Consider the following 17,475-nt stretch of genomic DNA (forward strand, 5'->3'; position numbering starts at 1 on the left):
GGTGGAATGTGGTTAGAGCAGAGAGAGGAGGAGGGGAGAAAAGGAGAAGAAGAGGAGGTCAGGAGATAACTGGGGTCAATTCAGGGAGGGCCACTCAATTAGCATGATTTTGGCTGTTGCTCAAGTGAATTGGGAACCAAGGGAGCAGAGAAGGAATGTGACCAAGGCAGTAGCCATGGTGGTGATAAGATATGACAGTGGTTTTGTTTGTGTGAACATCTAGAAGGAAGAGCTGTTAGCCAGCTGAGCTGAAGGAGACTGGAAAAGAGCATTCCAGGGATGAGCAGGTTTTAGATACCCTAGTGATGCCAACTAGGGGTCAGCATAGCAATGTGTCTGAGCTGGCTGTATGTCTCTGAAGAGGTCCTGGCTGAGCTGTGCCTGCCCAGGCTGGGTGCCAGGGACCAAACACAGAATTCTGCTTTGTGACCCCTGAGCTTACCACCTGTTGCCTGCACCACATGTCCTTATCTTGCACTACTGGGAGCTTGCTGCTCATGGTGCACTTGAAGATTGACTTCTACAGGCCTCTGAGTGGGTGCAGCCTGCTTTAGTGCCCACAGTCAGTGTGTGGTCACACCCATGGGGCACCACGTGTGTAGAGCTCACTCATGGGCCTTGTCTAGGCTATGCCCTTTATCTGGATTGCCCTCTAGCTTACATGATGTCACCTTCAACCGGCCAACCTAGGCCAGGTTAGGCTCCTTGCCATGTATCTTGTCCCCCAAGTCTCACGGGGCTCCTCTTCTCTCCACTCATCATCCGATCTGGATCAGATGTTCACCTGCTTGAATTCCAGGCTCCCAAGGGCAGGCCTGCATCGGCCTTGCTCACCACTGAATCCCTCTCTAGTGCTCACAGTAGGTACTCAGGAACGCCCTGAATGGATGGATGGATGAATGAATGAGTCAATGAATGAATGAATCAATGAATCAGTGGATAAGTGAGGAGCAACTGAGCTAGTTATGAATTTGCAGAAAGTTGGAAACACCTGCAAAGTATTTTGCCAGTAATAAGCCCTGCTCATTCAGCCACAGTGCTTCTCCTGGATCCAACCCTGAGGACAACACGGACTCATCCGACGGGGTGGTTCCTCTGCCTGGCCACCCCCTAACAACGTCAGGAGATGGAGCCCCTGAGATGGCACCTGAAGCTCCTTCCATATTGAAGCTGTGCATCCCTCACAGTCTGCAGAGGGGATTTGCATTACTAAGGGATTCACCACAGAGCACCCAACTAACAGCCTGGTCAAGAGGGGTTGAGCACTTGCATTCACATGCAGCTTGGCTGGCTCTCAGAAGCCAGGCACCATGGAGAAGCAAATCCCAGAGGAGGTAGGCCTTCTCCCTCTACCTGGCCCAGGTGCTCTGGGAGGAAAGGAGCCTTTCAGGGAGCTGGCAGGGGTAGTTCTACCCTGCTGAGACAACACTCCCCAGCAGGATGGTGCTGGGGGTCTAAGGAAGGACTTCCCCATTGTGCCTAGCTTTGGCTTCCTTGAGAGGCAATGGGAGTCTCTGTTGTAGAGGAATGTCAGCTCCCTTCACCAAATTGGAAAAAGCCATAAACGAGGTACGGCCCTCACCGGCACCCTGGTCCTAAGTGTTAGCCAATAGAATCCTCCTTGAAAGTAAGAAGGACTGTGGTCTTGGAGACATGGCCAGACTTTACTGGTTTCAATTCTGGTTCAGCCTAGACTGGCTGTGTAACACTAGGCAAGGTGCTTTATCTCCTTAGGCTTCAGAGTCCTCATTTGGTGAGTGGGCATGAATTAGTTTGCTCCTGGCCAAGGGTGCTGGGTGACGTCAGTGGAAATCACACAAACAGCACCTGGCACACAGTAGGTGCTCTGTATTGTCATTTCCTTTTCCTGATATTCAACTGCCTTAACTCAGAGCCCTCTATCTAGCCTCTCTCCTGTTTTTGTTTTTTTTTTTTAAAAGAGAGAGCGGGAGAATTTTTTTTTAATATTTATTTTTTAATTATTGGCGGACACAACATCTATGTTTGTATGTGGTGCTGAGGATCGAACCCGGGCCGCATGCATGCCAGGCGAGCGCTCTACTGCTTGAGCCACATCCCCAGCCCTGCCTCTCTCCTGTTACAGAGGGAGATAGACAGGGCAGGCACCATTCTGGTTTTGATAGGAGATGTTTGGGTAAAACTATCCCCAGGTTTTCTGCCAGACTCCAAGCTAAGCTCTTCAGAAAACTTGGTAATGGGACCAGGCTGCAGCCCCAACCTAAGGTAAGATTTGGTAAAGTGTGGTGAGGACCAGGAGTTTGAGAAGGGGAAGGGGAAATCGAGGAAGGCTTCCTGTCAGAGGTGACTTGGCCAAGTAAGGGAGGGACCGAGCAGAGGACAAAGCTGGCCCTGAATAGGTTGAGTTCTGAAATTTGGGGTTGACTTTTCCTCTGTACCTGGATGCCCTCAGAGGACTGTAAGCTCCCATAGAGGCCTCTGTCCTGAGGGAAAACAAAGGACCCTAAGGGGGTCTCTGTTCTCCTTAAGGCAGGAAGCCATGTTCAGGACACATATAGAGGACAGCTATTTGTGGCTCAGCGAGGATTTGACTCATGCTGGGGGTGGGGAGGATGTGTAGGAAGGGAAATGGAGACGTCGAATCATAGAGCCTGACCAGAATGATTGGTGAAATGTGGATAGGGTCTGTCCTGACACCTCTAGGTAGGCTTCGGCTACTGTGTGGGGCAGGAAGGAGTGCTGAAACCCCGGGGTTCCCTCTTGGCTTACCTGGTGTGACTTCCACAGGTGCCTCAACCCTCCTCTGCAACCCCTGAGACCGGGCTTGGGCATGCTCCCCCATCCCAGCACCTGACTGGGCACACAGGGGCTGCAGCCTCATGCCCCCCTTGTGAAGTGGGTCTGGGTGGGGTTGTGTTCCCATCGTGCCTGACTATGGGGTGTATTCCAGGGAATTGAGTTATTACAGACTTCAAAATGTCTACGGCTATCATTGTCTGGGGCAGGTGGCTCCAGGCCTGGGGAGCAAAATGGCAGATACCTATCCCAGTGGCCCTGGTGGGGACCCTTTGCTTTGCCCCAGGTGGCCTTGGCTGATTTGTGAACTCTTCTTGCTCATTGCTGTTGGGAAATTCATGAACAATGACACCGGATGCTGGCACCTTGGGGACCCATGAACCTTGGCCACCAGAGCTTTATCTCTGACCTCAGGAAAGGATTCCCCACTACCTCTGTGTGGTGAGCTATAAATCACTTAGCATTTGTGGCTGCTTGTCTCCGTGTTCCAGCTCTTTCTCCGTGTGGTTGCAGGGAAATCAAAACCCAGGACTAAATGTGATGCTGGACTGCACACAGGACTTTGTTGGAAAAATAAAAGGTGGATGATCCTGCTGCCAGAGCCCTTTGAAAACCGCCCGCGTGGTCCAACCTCATCGGTCCACAAATGGGAAACTGAGGCATAGACAGGGGAGTGGGAGAGAGACAAGCCCATGGGTTCTGGCCCCAAGAACCAGAATCCACCTACGCAGGAGGAAGCACCATGAGGCAGGAGGTTGGGTGGAGGTGCTGGGAGGCCTGCATGGGGCACAGGGTGACAGAGACAGAATGGAGGAAAGCCCAGGGTGGGCCATTCCTCTGCTCTTTCTCCTTGCTTCCTGGAAGAAGTGGCTGTGCCAGCACCCAGTCCTTCTGGGGGAGCCATAAATTATGCATGGAAGTCACAGGCCTGGGCAGGCCCATCATAAATGAGCCTTAATAATTCATACAGAGAGGAGTCAGGGGAAGGGAGGGCCTCCTGGGCCAGCCCCAGGGCAGCCTCCACCTCCAGCCCCTCCATAGGCTTCCACTGCCCACCCTGCCTGCCCCTGTCTCAGGCCAACAAGAGGCAGGTGGGTCAGCCTGTCCCTGTAGGTTGAGGGGCAGGAGCCTCTTCTCCCAGGACCTACAGCCCAAGGCAGAGGTTTACAGTAAGGGAGAGGGAGGAATGCCAGCTAAAAGAGTAACCCCAGGAGAGACATGGAGACCCGTTGCTGTTGCAGGGGAGGTGCCATTTAAAATGGGGGTCCAGGTGAAGCTGCTGTATGAGCAGAGACGTGAGGGAGGTGATGGGCCCCCCCATGTATTGTTGAGGAAAGGCTGTTCCAGGCAGAGGGGACAGAGTGTGCAAAGGTGGGTGCAGGGCTGAAGAGGCCAGTGTGGCCTGAGGGTCCATACTGGGGATGGCCACTGGGTGGACTTTGGCTTTTCCTCCAGTGTCACGGAGCTACAGCTTGGTATTGATAGGAGGAACACCATTCCTAAAGGACACCCTAGCTGTGTGTGGAGGTGAACAGATGGAGGGAGGTGGCATGCCCAGGTGATCAGTGAGCCGGCAGTTGCTGGTCCAGGGGAGATGATGGCTGCGAAGGCCAGGTAGGGACCAGGAAAGTGGCACATCACCAAGGCAGATAGGTTGGATGTGTGAGAGAAAGTAGGGTTTCTGGTCACCCCAAAGCTTTTGACCTGCACAGAAGGATCAGCCTCTGATCTTCCAGCAAAAGTGGGAAGGTGAAGGGTGGGGAGAGAGTGAGGAGTGGGCCCAGGAAGAGGTCAGGATCGCAGCTTTGGACCCGTTCAGAAGCCCGTTAGACACACAAGTGGCCATGCCACATCAGCAGGTGGGCATTCAAGATTGGTGTCCTGAACAGAGGTATGTGCCATCTCTGATGGCCTTCATGAGCAGGGTGACTTTAGTCTGTGCCTCAGTTTCCCCCTCTGATAATTGGGGACAACAATTAGTCTGCTATGGAGATTAATGTAAGATAGTATAGTGTGCCATCCCTGGTGTGAGAGCAAAAATTGAGACCTGGAGAGGTCACAGAGTGGGGAGTAGAGGAGAGCTGGCCGCTTCAGGCCATCACCCTGGCCCTGCTCTCCACTAGGGTCTAGGGACACCATACCCGTTGCCATCGTCCCGACCTTTCCCCCAGCATTCTCCTCCCCACTCCACAAGGCTTCCTTCTCACCCCTTCTCACCCCTCACGGGTCTTCTTCAGGCCCCTCCCCTGGGCTGCAGGTGCTGCTGGGCAGAATTCGCTCCCCTGGAAGCTGGAGCAGTCTGCCTTAGGGGCCTCTCCCTGCAGCTAGAAAATCACAGACCAGGCTTGGGGGAGGGGAGTCCTGCGCAGGGGCTGCTCAGGAGCCCTGTGGCTGTGGCTGTGACAATAACCACACATAACAACCTTGTGCTGCTTCAGTTTATGGTGTAGATGATTTACCTGAGACCCAGAGAGGCAAAAGGATTTTTACCAAGGTCACACAGCAAAACCTGTCAGAAACAGAGGTCAGGCTCCCGTTGACCTTCATTGCCCTCCTCCTACTGCTGTAGGGAAATCTCTTTTCCCTTTCTCAGACGTCATGTCCCTGGCTGAGGTCTTGCCTCATCCTTGCAGTCCTCCCTGACTACAGGTTCCCTTGTGGATCCTTGCTCCTGCCCCTGGTGTGGTGAGTAAGGCAGGCTGGTGTGGCCATTTGCTGTGTGACCCTGGATACTTTCCATGCCTCTCTGGGCCAAGTGGGCCTCCTGGACTCTCCCAACCTTGAGTGATGTGCTCCCTGGCTCCAGGCCTTGCTCCTTGGCTCCCTCCTCCCTTCCTCCCCTCCTTCCCTCCTTCCACAGGCTGTTATGAGTAAATATTGGGCTGGACCTGGTGCCCTAATTAAAGCCAGATGACAGTTCACTGTTAGTCTGAAGGGGGAGGCTCAAGCTTGCTGCCTCCCAGCCGAGTGTCAATTAGAAAGTTTTTTTCCTCAGCAAAGAAAGGGAAGGGACAGCCCCGTAATTAATAACCTCATTAAGGAACAGTATTTGGGCAGGGTCCCAAGACACACATAGACGAGGCCGGTGGATTTGGACTATTTCAAGCTTCAGTAATACTAGCCTCTCCCAGCTCCTCAGGGTCTTTGAGCTCCCTGGTGACTAATGGGCTGCGTTTGTGTGCATGGGATGGGGGGTGAGGAGGGGTGGGTATCTGTGATCCAGGAGGGTTTTTTTTTTCTTTCTGGATTGAACTCAGGGCCTCTGGCATGCTAGGCAAATAAGTCTACCACTGAGCCACGTCCCCAACCACATCCCCAACCCATTTTTTAAACTTTCATTTTGAGACAGGGTCTTGCTAAAGTTGTCCAGACTGCCTTGGAGTTTGTAATTCTCCTGCCTTAGCCTCCAGGAAGCTTCACATTGCTCCCTCTAAAGGTCCCTTTCACTGAGTCACAAACAGGTTGAAGATGGCCAGTCCCCTTTGAGTCTTGCTCATGTCTTGGTGGGTAGCTAGCAGGGGAGCCAGCTGTTTGCCCTCCATGGTTTATGCAGTGCCAGGCCAGCGCTGCTTCTCCAATCTTACCAGACTCCACAGCTTGGCCCTCTTGGCCTCTGGGGAGTGAGTGACTTTGGCTTAGACTGTTGCCCTCTGCCAGTGCAGCTCTTGAGAGGTTGTGATCAAATCAGGATGGGGTCCCTGCCCTGGGCACTGAGCCCTAGAAGATGCTGAGGCCCAAGTCTTCTCTGCTGAGTTGACGAGCAAGAAGGGTGCTCTGGGCACAGAGACCCTGCCCTTGCCCAGGTCTCCCAGGGCAAGGTGTCACATCAGGTCTCCCCTGAGTCAGGGTCTCAGTCCACGTGAAGTCTCAGTCGGAAAGGAGACCGGACAGTGAGGAGAGCATCTGTGTGAAGGTGAGTGCGTGGGACAGCTGTCATTGCTACCATTCCTTACATGGGTCAAGGCGTCTGCCTGCCTTCTCTTTGGTCTTAAGAGGTAGACAAGGTGCTGAACATCTCTGATCCAAGCCTAAGAGAACATCTCTAGTCCAACATCTTGGAAGATCCAAGACTGGACATGAGCATTCAGGTACAGAGGACATCTGCCCAAGTGATCAGGGAGGGCTCCTCAGTGGAGGTGGCCTCCAGGGATGCCATGATTCTTGAGGGCAGCCTTGAACTTGCTGCCATTTGCAGCAGGGCTAAGGCCCAGAGGAGAGCCAGCTGGGTCCCAAGCCCTGCTTAGTCAGGGCTGGCTGCAGCCTACTCTCTGAGCTTCCAATAGCTCTCGGGGAGGGACACCCTTTCCAGGCAGGAATGAAGTAGGGGCCACCTTACCCACCTCCAACCTCTTCCTTGGGCCAGGTCAGCTTAACCAGGGCTCTGGAGACCCTCTTGGGACTGCACCTCTCCATCTGTCACTCCTGCACCACTCCCCCTCCTGCCCTGTCTTTCTTTTCCTTTCAGAGGACTGCGAAGGCGACCAGGTAGGAGGTGGCAGGCCAGCTGAAATATAATCAGAATAATTAAATAGCACTTTATTTTAAATCGTTGCCTCCCCCAGAGCTGGGAGAATAATTGGCCAGCCTGTCACGAGACAAGCAAGAGACCTGGGGCCCCTGCCATTGCCAAGCTTGGTTCACTGTGCCCTTGGCAGCAAGTGGTTTCCGCTGTGCCTGCTCCCTCACACCCTTCACCTGCCCTTTCAGAGTCCTGTTCTAGTGTCCACCCCTCCTGCTGTCCCACGGTTGGTGTCCACCTCTTTCCTTCACACATCATAGCTGCCCTGCTAAGCCGAGGGGAGAGCTAGAGATGGGTTGTAGGCCCCTGGTGGGACAGGACTTATCCAGACAGGCTGCCTGGTAGAGGCAGCAGGGCTTTGATGCAAAAAAAAAAAAAAAAAAAAAAAAAAAGTCTTCTTGTGTGGGGTGATAGAGGCCTGCAGAGGCAGAGCTTGGAGGTTCCAAATCCCTCACTGCCTCCCGGGCCCTGACCTCTTCTGAGCCTGCTCCAGTCTGCTCCAAACAAAGACCCTCTCTCTTTCCTTCTTGCCCCTCTGCTGGGTCCAGCCGCCCACACCTATCCATGCCCTCTGAGGGTGAACCTGCCGTGTCACCTGTCTCTGGTTTTTTTTGATTTGTTTAATTATAGATGAGTTTTCTGCATAATTTATTCCAAAAGCCTGGATTATACTGTACAATTAAATCACATTCTGATCAACAACTTCACATATAAAATTAACAACTGGCAACAGTTTAATCTATGCTGCTGCATCTGCACATGGACTTTTTCATTCCCCCACCCCTCATCCCTCTCCTCTCCTCCTCTCCTCCCTGACCTCCTCCTGCCTCCCAACCCCTTGGGGTGAGCATTTGCAGCTGGCCTCAGAGCTGGAGGCCCCCACCTGAGTGTTCTGCCCTCCCAGCCTTCTAGCTGGGGTCTTCATTGTTCTGTCTGCTGAAGAGATCCTTGGCCTCAGCTCCCTGCCGCACAGACGATTTTGCTCCCTTGCCTAGTGGTGATATCCCCCCTCCCTCCCTAGTCCTCTTGATTCTGGAGACCAAGGCCTGGCATCCCATAGCTCATGGTGTCCTCTTCTTTACTGCTGGGCTGCCTCAGCCCGCCATGCCTGTTCTGCAGCACTCCCCCTCCCCTAGGGGCAAGAATTCATTGAGGATTTTCTGAGCGCTCAGTGGTTCCTTAGATCTTGGAGGGAACGGCTTTACTGGATGAGCTTCTGGTCCTTAGAGGACTTCCCAGTAATAATACTATCCATCAAGGTGTCTATGTGCATTTGTCCGTTGCAGTTTTCTAGCCAGTCATTATTAACCCTGTTGACAGATGGGAACGCTGAGGTTCCGAGGGGGCAGAGCTCTCCAAGGCTAGCAGAGGTAGCTTCTCTGAGTCTTCTCAGGCTGCCTTGTCCTGGAAGTAAGGGCTCCTGGGTTTAACTGAGCCAAGGAGATGGGTCTGGCTTCTCTCTAAGTTTATAATCCTGTATCCGTCCTCACCAGGGACCTCAGTTTTCTTGTCTGTGAAATGGGGCTGCAGTGCCTTCACAGCCCTAGTTCAGGCACACTGGATGGAGGACAAGGCTCAGCTGTCAGCCTCTCACACCCACACCAGTGATGAGGCGCCTGCAGCCTTGGCTGCACTTTCTCCTCCCAGACGCTCTCTCCCCTCACTGTCTTGTTAATTTGGCACTTACAAGTACTTAGAGATAAGCAGTGTCATCTCGGTGAAAAGCATGGAAAATCACAAGGATGTGGGGAGCTAGCAGGTAGAACTTTCTTTGGGGAGTATGACCCATGGGCCATACCATCTAGCCAGGAGATACTGGCAAAGCCAGGAACCCAGGTTGATGGGAGCCTGGGCAGAATTTGGTCAGTTTGCCTTTGACCTCCATGGATCTGTGAATCATGATGCATCTCTTGTTCTTCCCAGACCCCCCACACCCTTCTGTGCGAGTGAGGCCGGCTCTGCCTGCTAAGGTTGGACTTGGCTTGGTGGGTGGCTTCTCCAGCCACTGAGGGGGCATAGTCACCTCCTGGCCTTCTCAGTATCCATGGGTCATGACGCCCACCCAAACCTGGTACTGGAACACTGGTCAAAACCTAGAACCCACAAAGCCATATCTCTGTGACAAAGAAATGAATTATCCGTCATATTCTTTTTAATTCTAGGACACGCATAGTGCCTTTCTAATTCGGTTTAAGTGAAGAATCAAAGTAACCAGTTTCCCTTGGCATTGGGCAGTGAGCTGGGGCCTAGGGTCTGCCTGTCAAGCCCAGGATGCCAAACTAAGGGCTAGAGCCACACCTTGAACACTGGAGGGTATGTGTGTGTCCGGACATATCAGGGCAGGCCACTCCTTGCAGCCCATAGCACAAGTCTAGAGCAGACCAGCCTGGGGGTGAGAGTGCAGAGACTGTGGGTGGGGGGAGTAATTGAGAGAAAAAGAGAGAGACTAGGAGGGACAAGGAGTGCATATGTGTATCTTGGGGAAGAACTGGACTTCATCTTGAGGTTTGGTTCTTCTAAAAATGATTTTAGTGTTGAAATCGACTTTTTACATGAAACGATGGTGATTACATTAATATCGTGTTGTCTGAGAGAGAAAAAAAAAATACTTTGCATCCATGTCTGTTCTCCCAATTAATTTTCTTTTTCTTATTTGTGAAATCCCAGAAACAGAAACCTGTAGGCATATTAGAAGAGTCCAGGGCCTGGGGTGGAATTAGTGGTATGCTAGTAAATGTTATGAGGTTGCTCTTTGGGGTGGAGGGGACTGTAATTTCTAGCGTTTGCCCATTTCTATGGTGTACATGTTCCCAATGTGATGAATCTCAAGCCCCTAAGGTTCTGGCACTGGGAAGAGCTGGGAAGAAATGCGCAGTCTGCTGTTATGGGTCATCTCTTGAGACTCTAGCACATTCCTGGGACAAGTCCTGTGTCCACCCCTTCCTGGATGAATGACCTTGGACAGGTCACTTAAATCCTCTGAGCCTCAGTTTCCTCATCTGTAAGTTGGGGATAATAATATTTACCTCTTGGTGAGGGTTGAAGTGAGAGAGTGTGTGACAGGCTGGCTGTTCTTTGTATATAGTGGGTGTCCTCTCACATAAAGATCATGATGGGCATTTTGTCCCCTAGACCAGTGGATGGCTGAGATCAGAATTAGGGCCATGGCGGAGCCAATGGTTCCCTTTGGAGATCAGATCCTTGACCCTGCCCATTTGTCTGCCACCTGCCTGGCTGGGCATAAGGCTATGTGGCAGTTCATCCCAGTATTAGCCCCCAAGGCTCGGCTGTTTTAGGATTACAAAAGAGCCACCTGCCACATTGTTCATCCACAGCCAGGGCGAAGACATCAGTGCCTGGTGGACAGTGGCCAGGCTAAGAAGGCTTTCTATTCTCTGCTGCCCCTTGCTGTCCTCAGACTGGCAGCTAAGCCTGGTTGCCCTTCTTAGCCCTGCCTGCAGCCTGGCCTCCACCCTTTCTCAGGGTCAGATTCCCCTGTGGCGGGGTGCGGAGGTGGGAATCGGGCTGTGGCCCAGCCAGCAATAAGCTAAAGCTAATACCTCTTTCTTTCGATGTTGATTTTTTTTTTTCTTCCCCATCATGGTCCTGACATTCAGCTTGGCAAATTGCAATTAGCGATCTGCCCGCCTCCTGCTCCGAGTTCCCATGCCAACCGACCTGGGCACACACAATGGCATGGGCCCAGCCGCACCCCCAAGACACAAGCCTAAAGAGGGATATGGGGCAAGGAGCCGGGGTAGAAATTGGGGCTCTTCCCACCCAGGGACCAGAAGAGAGTCATGGCACTAGGGGAGGTGGCAGGCTCAGAGGTGTTGGGGCCAGATGCAACCCTCCTGGCATCACTGCCCCTACTGTGCCATGTGGACTGTGCTTGACTCATGTTTATTTAAATCTCTGTGGTGACTCTCCTACTGTTTTCCCTGGAAGGGCCTCTGTGGAATGGGAGTGTGTCAAGTAGAAGGGGAAGTTGAGGTACCTTTTCAGACTCATAAGGGCAGGAAGCATTGGTCAAGTGGTGTGGAGAACATCTCTGGCTGGTCTTTAGTGAGAGCTCACCTGATGGCACTTTCTGAAGGGACAGTCACAGGTTTGAACCTGGGTGAGGCCTCTCCCCAGATACCTTCCTTTTCCTGGGTGTAGGGCGGAAAGTACAGAGCTATGTGGCCACCTGTCCATCCTTTACCCTCACAGATATCCCTGTACTGTGCCCCTGGCTCTTCTGTTCTCATGGGCTCTGTGACACTGTAAGAAGTAGCCCCTGATTATTCTCATATTCTAGAAGAGGAAGCAGAGACAAGGATGGGTTAAAAACGATCCTAGAGGGAGGGAGACCTGCTCAGTCTTGTGGCTCAGTTGAAGGATTCATTGGACTTTCCAGGCTTCCAGAAAGTGGCAAGACCATCTTCACTTCACCCATGGAAGGGTGCATGCTGGGCATCCAGTGATAAGCTTTAAATAAGCATCTGTCTACCAGGGTATGGGACAGATGAGGGCCATCTGAGCTGGAAGAGCTCCATTTGTACTGCTCAGATGAGGCCCGGAAAGTCAGGGACCTGCCCCCAGGTTACACAAGAGCTTGGTGGTGACAGTAATATTTCCCCCTTTCCCCGGCCCCACCTGGCTCCCTCATGCCTTCCTCTTCCTTGGTGTCCAGAAGTCCCCATGTTCAGAGCAGCTGCATCAAGGACTGGCTCTTCATCATGAAAAATAGTCTCCCTGCAGGCTTCCCTCAGCAGATTTAACAGTGCACTCCTCTCTCCTCCTTAACTGCCCCACAGCACCTGAGGAGAGCCTAGGCCACTCGACTGGACTTCAAAGAGAGGTCACAGGTGCACTCGGGTTCCTTGCCTCTCTTTCTCCACTAGTGAAAACTGGGTTGAGTTTTCACTAGTGAAAACTGGTTGAGTTTGGTCCTCCATGGGTGGCAGGGGCTTGGCTGTCCCACCTCCAGGGGACCCTTCTAACATGTCTGTCTTGTTTCTGTACACAGGATGCAGCACTGGGCCCGCCGCCTAGAGCAGGAGATTGACGGTGTGATGCGGATTTTTGGAGGCGTCCAGCAGCTCCGGGAGGTAAGCCCGGCACTCTTGCTTTCCCTTCGTGGACCCTCTTCCAAGTAGGAATGAGGAAAGTGTTCATAAACAAGAAGTGTGGAAGATTTGGCATTGTTGATGTCCTAGCGTGGTAGGGCACCAGTGGACCCAAGGCAGCAACTCCTCTAGGTCTCAGTGCACTCTTCTCCAGGCAACTGTTGGAGCAGTGACCTGTTGACTCTGATGTCCCTTGTTTTGGGGAGGGTGTTGGGGTTTTCTAGATTTCCAGGTGGATGAGCTCTGGGTTTGAGGTAGCCCATGGGGTGAGAGCACAGGCCCTTAAGGGGCCAGTGAGTGTGTGTGGAAGCCCAAGGGACAAAACATGAAATGAATGAAATGGCCAGGCAAAAATCTGGGGAAACCAGCCTGGGGCCAACCCTCTAGCGCCGTGTAGCCCTCGAGGAGGCAAGCCGGCCTTCCAAGGGATGTGACATCAAGGTGCAGGAGGGGTGATTGATTAGGTGCCAGAGACCACATTCATCCTGGGAGATTATGTTAATGTTTGAAATAGTGATGTGAAGAGCAGGCCATCAGTCACCCCCAGAAGGCTGCAAAGTGTGTTACTGTCAGGCCACGGGCTCCTGAGGTGTTGCTCTTTATGTGGAAATGCAGAGGCTCAGAGAGCTGAGCTCCTGGAGCGGTGGGGGTGGGATTCCCCAGGAATTTCTTTGCTGGCCGTGGGACTGGGGGTCCTGTCCACAGCTGAGGGATCTAGTGCCAATAGTTGGCCTGGGAACGGCAGAGAAGACCTAGTTACCTTTAGGGGTTCAGTGGAGAGGACTCTCCAGGCCCAGAGTTCCATGATTAGATGATCTTGGTCAGTAGGGGTCAGTAAATGTAACTTCTGGAGGCAGGGACTGTGGGGGTTGTCCTCAGTCCTTCCCCCAGGCTTAGCTTCTAGACAGTGCCCAGGAAATGAGAGTGGCGGTGAGTGTGTTGACATTGCTTGTGGATGTAGAACCTCTGGCACAAATGCGACTAATCAGAGGTGGTTAATGAGGGGGTAATGTGGCAGGGGGTCATCCAGGTCCAGAGGTCTGAGCCAGTAGCTTGCTTGATGTCCTCCCCTAGTGGCTCAGGTCTCTGAGTCTCCCCCTCCTGGCTCCTGGACTTGAATTGAAGTAGCCGCATCCTATTCTTCCTGTGAACTCTCCATGACTCAGCTGTGCTTGGAAGCCGGCAGAGCTTCCAGAGAAAGCTCTGTAGGAAGCTGTTCCAGAACAGGAGTCAATTTAGACTCAAGAATAGCATTCAGCACTAACCAGGTTCTAAATGGGCACTGCCAAGTGCCACCGTATAGGTTAATGAAGGGATGATGGTTCCCTGGAATGTACCTCATGCACTTTTCCAAGTTTCATATCGGGACATTAGATGTACCAGTTAAGAATCTTCCATGCTTTGAATCCACATCTTCAGGACGTTGTTTGTTTTGTACTTATGGGCAACTCAAATCCTGAATGTTTGTCTATGAGAAATCAGTGGACATTTCATGCCTGTGACTTGGATCTGTCTGGACCAGTGAGCTTCCTGGATGGAGAGGACCAGAGATGGAGTCCTGGCTTGGAAAACTGACCCTTGGCGCTGCTGCTAAGACTGACTGGAGGATGAGGTAGAGAGAACAGCAGTGGACAGGCTGATGCATAGTTGTTCCCTTTTCTTGAAATCATATTTGACTTTCCTTCATTGACCACTTTCACTCCCAGGATGTGGTCCCTTCCTTTCATATGGAACTAGAGTCATTCCAGATCCAAAGCCTTTCATAACTGATGTCTTCCCTCACCCCCACCTGCCAGCAAGTGACCAAGCTGTCATACAGGACCGCTATGGGACTCATGTTCTAGGGCGCTGCCCTTCCTCTAACTGTGCTTCCCTTCTTAGTATGGTGGACAGGATGAGCCTGAGGCAGTTAGGTTGAAACAGGGCTCTGCTTGGTATGGCAGGCAGGAAGGCAGGCAGAGAAGTGCTGACCCGGCGTCCACTCCTCCCTGCAACCCCTCCACTGCCCACGGCTGCCAGCTCTCTGGCAGCTCTGTCCTGCTCCAGTTTTTTCTCACCTGCTTCCTCAGCTTCTTACTTCCTGCTGACAGCTCTGGGGCTGCTTCTTGGCACAGGGCACTATGACAAGGTGCGCGGGTGGGGGTAGAGACATGGGCCCAGATGTAGAGTTCTAGAAAAAGAGGGCAATCCTGTGGGAGCAGGAGGGAGCTGGCAGTAGGCTCCCCCTTTTCTCTGGCTCACACCCTACCCTGACCCTCACACCACTTTTCTTCCAATGCACCTGAGAGGGCCCCTATGCCCAGCCCATGCCTGATTCTGACAGGTCAGGGTAATTCTTAGAGCAGAGCCCTGACCAGCTGCCCATGGTGCTGTGGACCCTGCCCCTCTACAGTCCCTTCTGAGCTAATTCTGAGCTGTCCCCCAAACACCTGCAGCTGGGGTGATTCTGGCATCTGAGCCCCCATCTGAGCCTGCCTATCCTAGCCCTAGAGGCTGCCCCACCCCCAGTAGCTTGGAGCCTTGAGGGCTGGCAGCTGCAAGAGAGCAGAAACTGCAGACAGTGGCATTTGGGAGCATTTTCCTTGCCTTGGCATTTTCCTCTTCCCGACCTTACTACAACCCCATGAGGGTAGGGTTGGGAGCAGTCTGTGGCCCATTTACAAGTTGGAAGCTGTGTAAAATCTTAGCAGAGTGTGAAGGCTATCTTTGAAGGCCCCAGAGAATTTTCTCATTTAACCCTTGGGCTAGCACCTAGCCTGAGCTCCTGCTGTGGCCTGGTGCTAATGTGCTGTCCTCACTCCCATGCTTAGCTAGACACCTCTGTGCCGCTTCTAGGTACCCCAGCCCCACCCCAGCACTGGTCCACTCTTGCTCTGAACAGGTCACAAAAGTGTGGACCCTGAAGCCGTCTGCCCTCTCCTTCAGAGGCCCTGGGGCTGAGCAACTCTCCTGAGCCCCTTTTCTACCCTCCCCCATCAACACCATATTGTCCCCATCCTGCCGGGAGAGCAGAGAGCATATGCTTGAGTTCTGAGCTCATTTACATAATGAGGTTGATCAGGATGAATAATTCATTAGGTACCTGGGGGTGCACTGGTAGGATGTGGAGATGGGTAGGTCTCCCATCTCTGAAGCCCAGGTCACTCTGATGGGTGCTGCTAGGGACCTACCACTTCTGGCTTGGTGTTTAAGATAGGAACAACTCTAAAGACTTTGTGGGAAAGCAAATCAGGAAGATTATCATCTGATATGAGGAAGAACCAGTTGGCTCATCAACGTTGGGGTGGGTTTCTGACCTGGTGAGACAACTTCCTCTTTTTGACCCTTGGAGGGGAAAAGACCTCTGCTTGGATTGAGGTAGGGGTGAGGGGGAGTTGCCTGTCCACAGCTGACCTGGGAGCAGAGATCTGGGATGACCATGTCTGAGGATCAAGTCTACCCTCTGGGAAGTCTCAATCCAGGTTTGGAACAACGGGAGCCTTTCCCAGTCCATGTCATCCCCCTGTACCTCACCTACCAGTCCAAACAGAAATGGCATATTGCTGTACCCACATTCTAGGCTACTTCTGCCCCCATGATGACTTTAGCTCAGCTACTGCTGGTATATGGCCCTGTCATACAGGTGGGTAAACCAAGACCCTGGCCACCATCTCCACAAGCCAATCCCATCCTGGAGTCCTGGCAAGCCAGCCCTAAGTGGTGATGGTCATGGTGGCAAGGTGGCAAGGCAGAGGAGCCGTGCTGGGGTAGCGTCTCCCCTGGATTGTTGAGCCTGCCTCCGTGAAGAGCAGGACCCTAGGAATGATTTCCTTTCGCTCTGTCATGCCTCTCTGGATTGTCATGGTGATTCAAGCCCATGGTATCCATGGGCCACCACCTCTAACTGGGACACACCAAGAATGGCATTTCTGAACCAGTGACAGTACCATAGTCCTGCCTCCTTCTGTCTGCCCCTGGTCATCCCTGGAGCCCATCTGGTCGGTGCTCCCAGGAATGCATAATTAATATTTCTGGACATGGTTCCCAGCATGGACTAAAGTCTGGCCAAGCCCAGAGATACTATCCTGTGGGGCCCAGGGAGGCAAGACAGAGCCTCCCTGCAGGTTCCTTTGAGTTGGGGCTCTCCCTGTTCCTCTCCACCCTTTTCTTCAGCTCATACCTCTGCCACTCACTGACTGTGGAAGTACTGGCTGAGGCTTTGGTCTGTACATCTTTGGACATCTGGGTATTCCAAGAAGTGCCCAGAGGGGCTGGAACAGAAGATAAAGAAGGGGCTGGGGATGTGGCTCACGCGGTAGCGCGCTCACCTGGCATGCGTGCGGCCCGGGTTCGATCCTCAGCACCACATACAAACAAAGATGTTGTGTCTGCCGATAACTAAAAAATAAAATATTAAAATTCTAAAAAAAAAAAAAAAAAAAAAAAAAGAAGATAAAGAAGGAAGCTGAGAAGCAGGGAGGTACCAGGGAGCAGAAACAGTCCAGGGGGTCCAGGCAAGGGGAACACAGGTCATGACCCCAGGCCCCTAGGTTGACCCTTTCATCAGAGCCCTGGGATTCACATGAGTCCCTGATTGGCAGGCAGCGTCCTTGGCAAGGCAGATCCCCACCCACAAAGGACTGGCATGGGCTGCCTAGCTGATGTGATGAGAGTCAGGCAGGGGATGACAAGGGAGTTCCACCCAAGCCTTCTTCAGTCCCCCACTAAGGCCCCTGCAGTCCAAAAAGTCTAGTCTAGGGGCTCTGCACATGCTCATCATACAGCCCCCACCCCTACATCCAGCCACCTCCTGGTGAGGCCCAGCAGCACCCTCCTCTCCCCTGGCACAGGCGATCAGGATGTGGGACGCGTCATGATGTGGGGAGGTGGGGGGCTCGGGTGTGAAATATGCCGCTGGGTAGGGATTGCTGTCGCTTGCCTCCCTAAAAACCCACATATATTATTCTTTAATGGAAAGTTAATTGTCTTATTATTCCCTCCATATGGTCCTCTTGCTCGGCACCCAGCGGGGATGCATGAGGCTAGGGGGGGCTCCTGGGAGGGCGTCTGGAACGTGATGAGGCCGCTGCT

At 52.8% G+C, this 17,475-nt stretch overlaps 1 protein-coding gene across 6 annotated transcripts in view; it reads left to right on the forward strand.

The window, feature by feature from the left end:
• Cacna2d2 (calcium voltage-gated channel auxiliary subunit alpha2delta 2) overlaps positions 1-17,475 on the forward strand; it is a 133,003-nt gene that overhangs the window by 15,285 nt on the left and 100,243 nt on the right. For all 6 annotated transcript variants that reach the window (XM_076869034.2, XM_076869038.2, XM_076869033.2 and 3 more), the window contains exon 2: positions 12,306-12,387. In XM_076869034.2, the coding sequence (XP_076725149.2) occupies positions 12,306-12,387 (82 nt within the window). The remainder of the gene's footprint in view (positions 1-12,305; positions 12,388-17,475) is intronic.

Source organism: Callospermophilus lateralis, chromosome 10 (assembly GCF_048772815.1).
Source record: "Callospermophilus lateralis isolate mCalLat2 chromosome 10, mCalLat2.hap1, whole genome shotgun sequence".
Lineage (NCBI taxonomy): Eukaryota > Metazoa > Chordata > Mammalia > Rodentia > Sciuridae > Callospermophilus > Callospermophilus lateralis.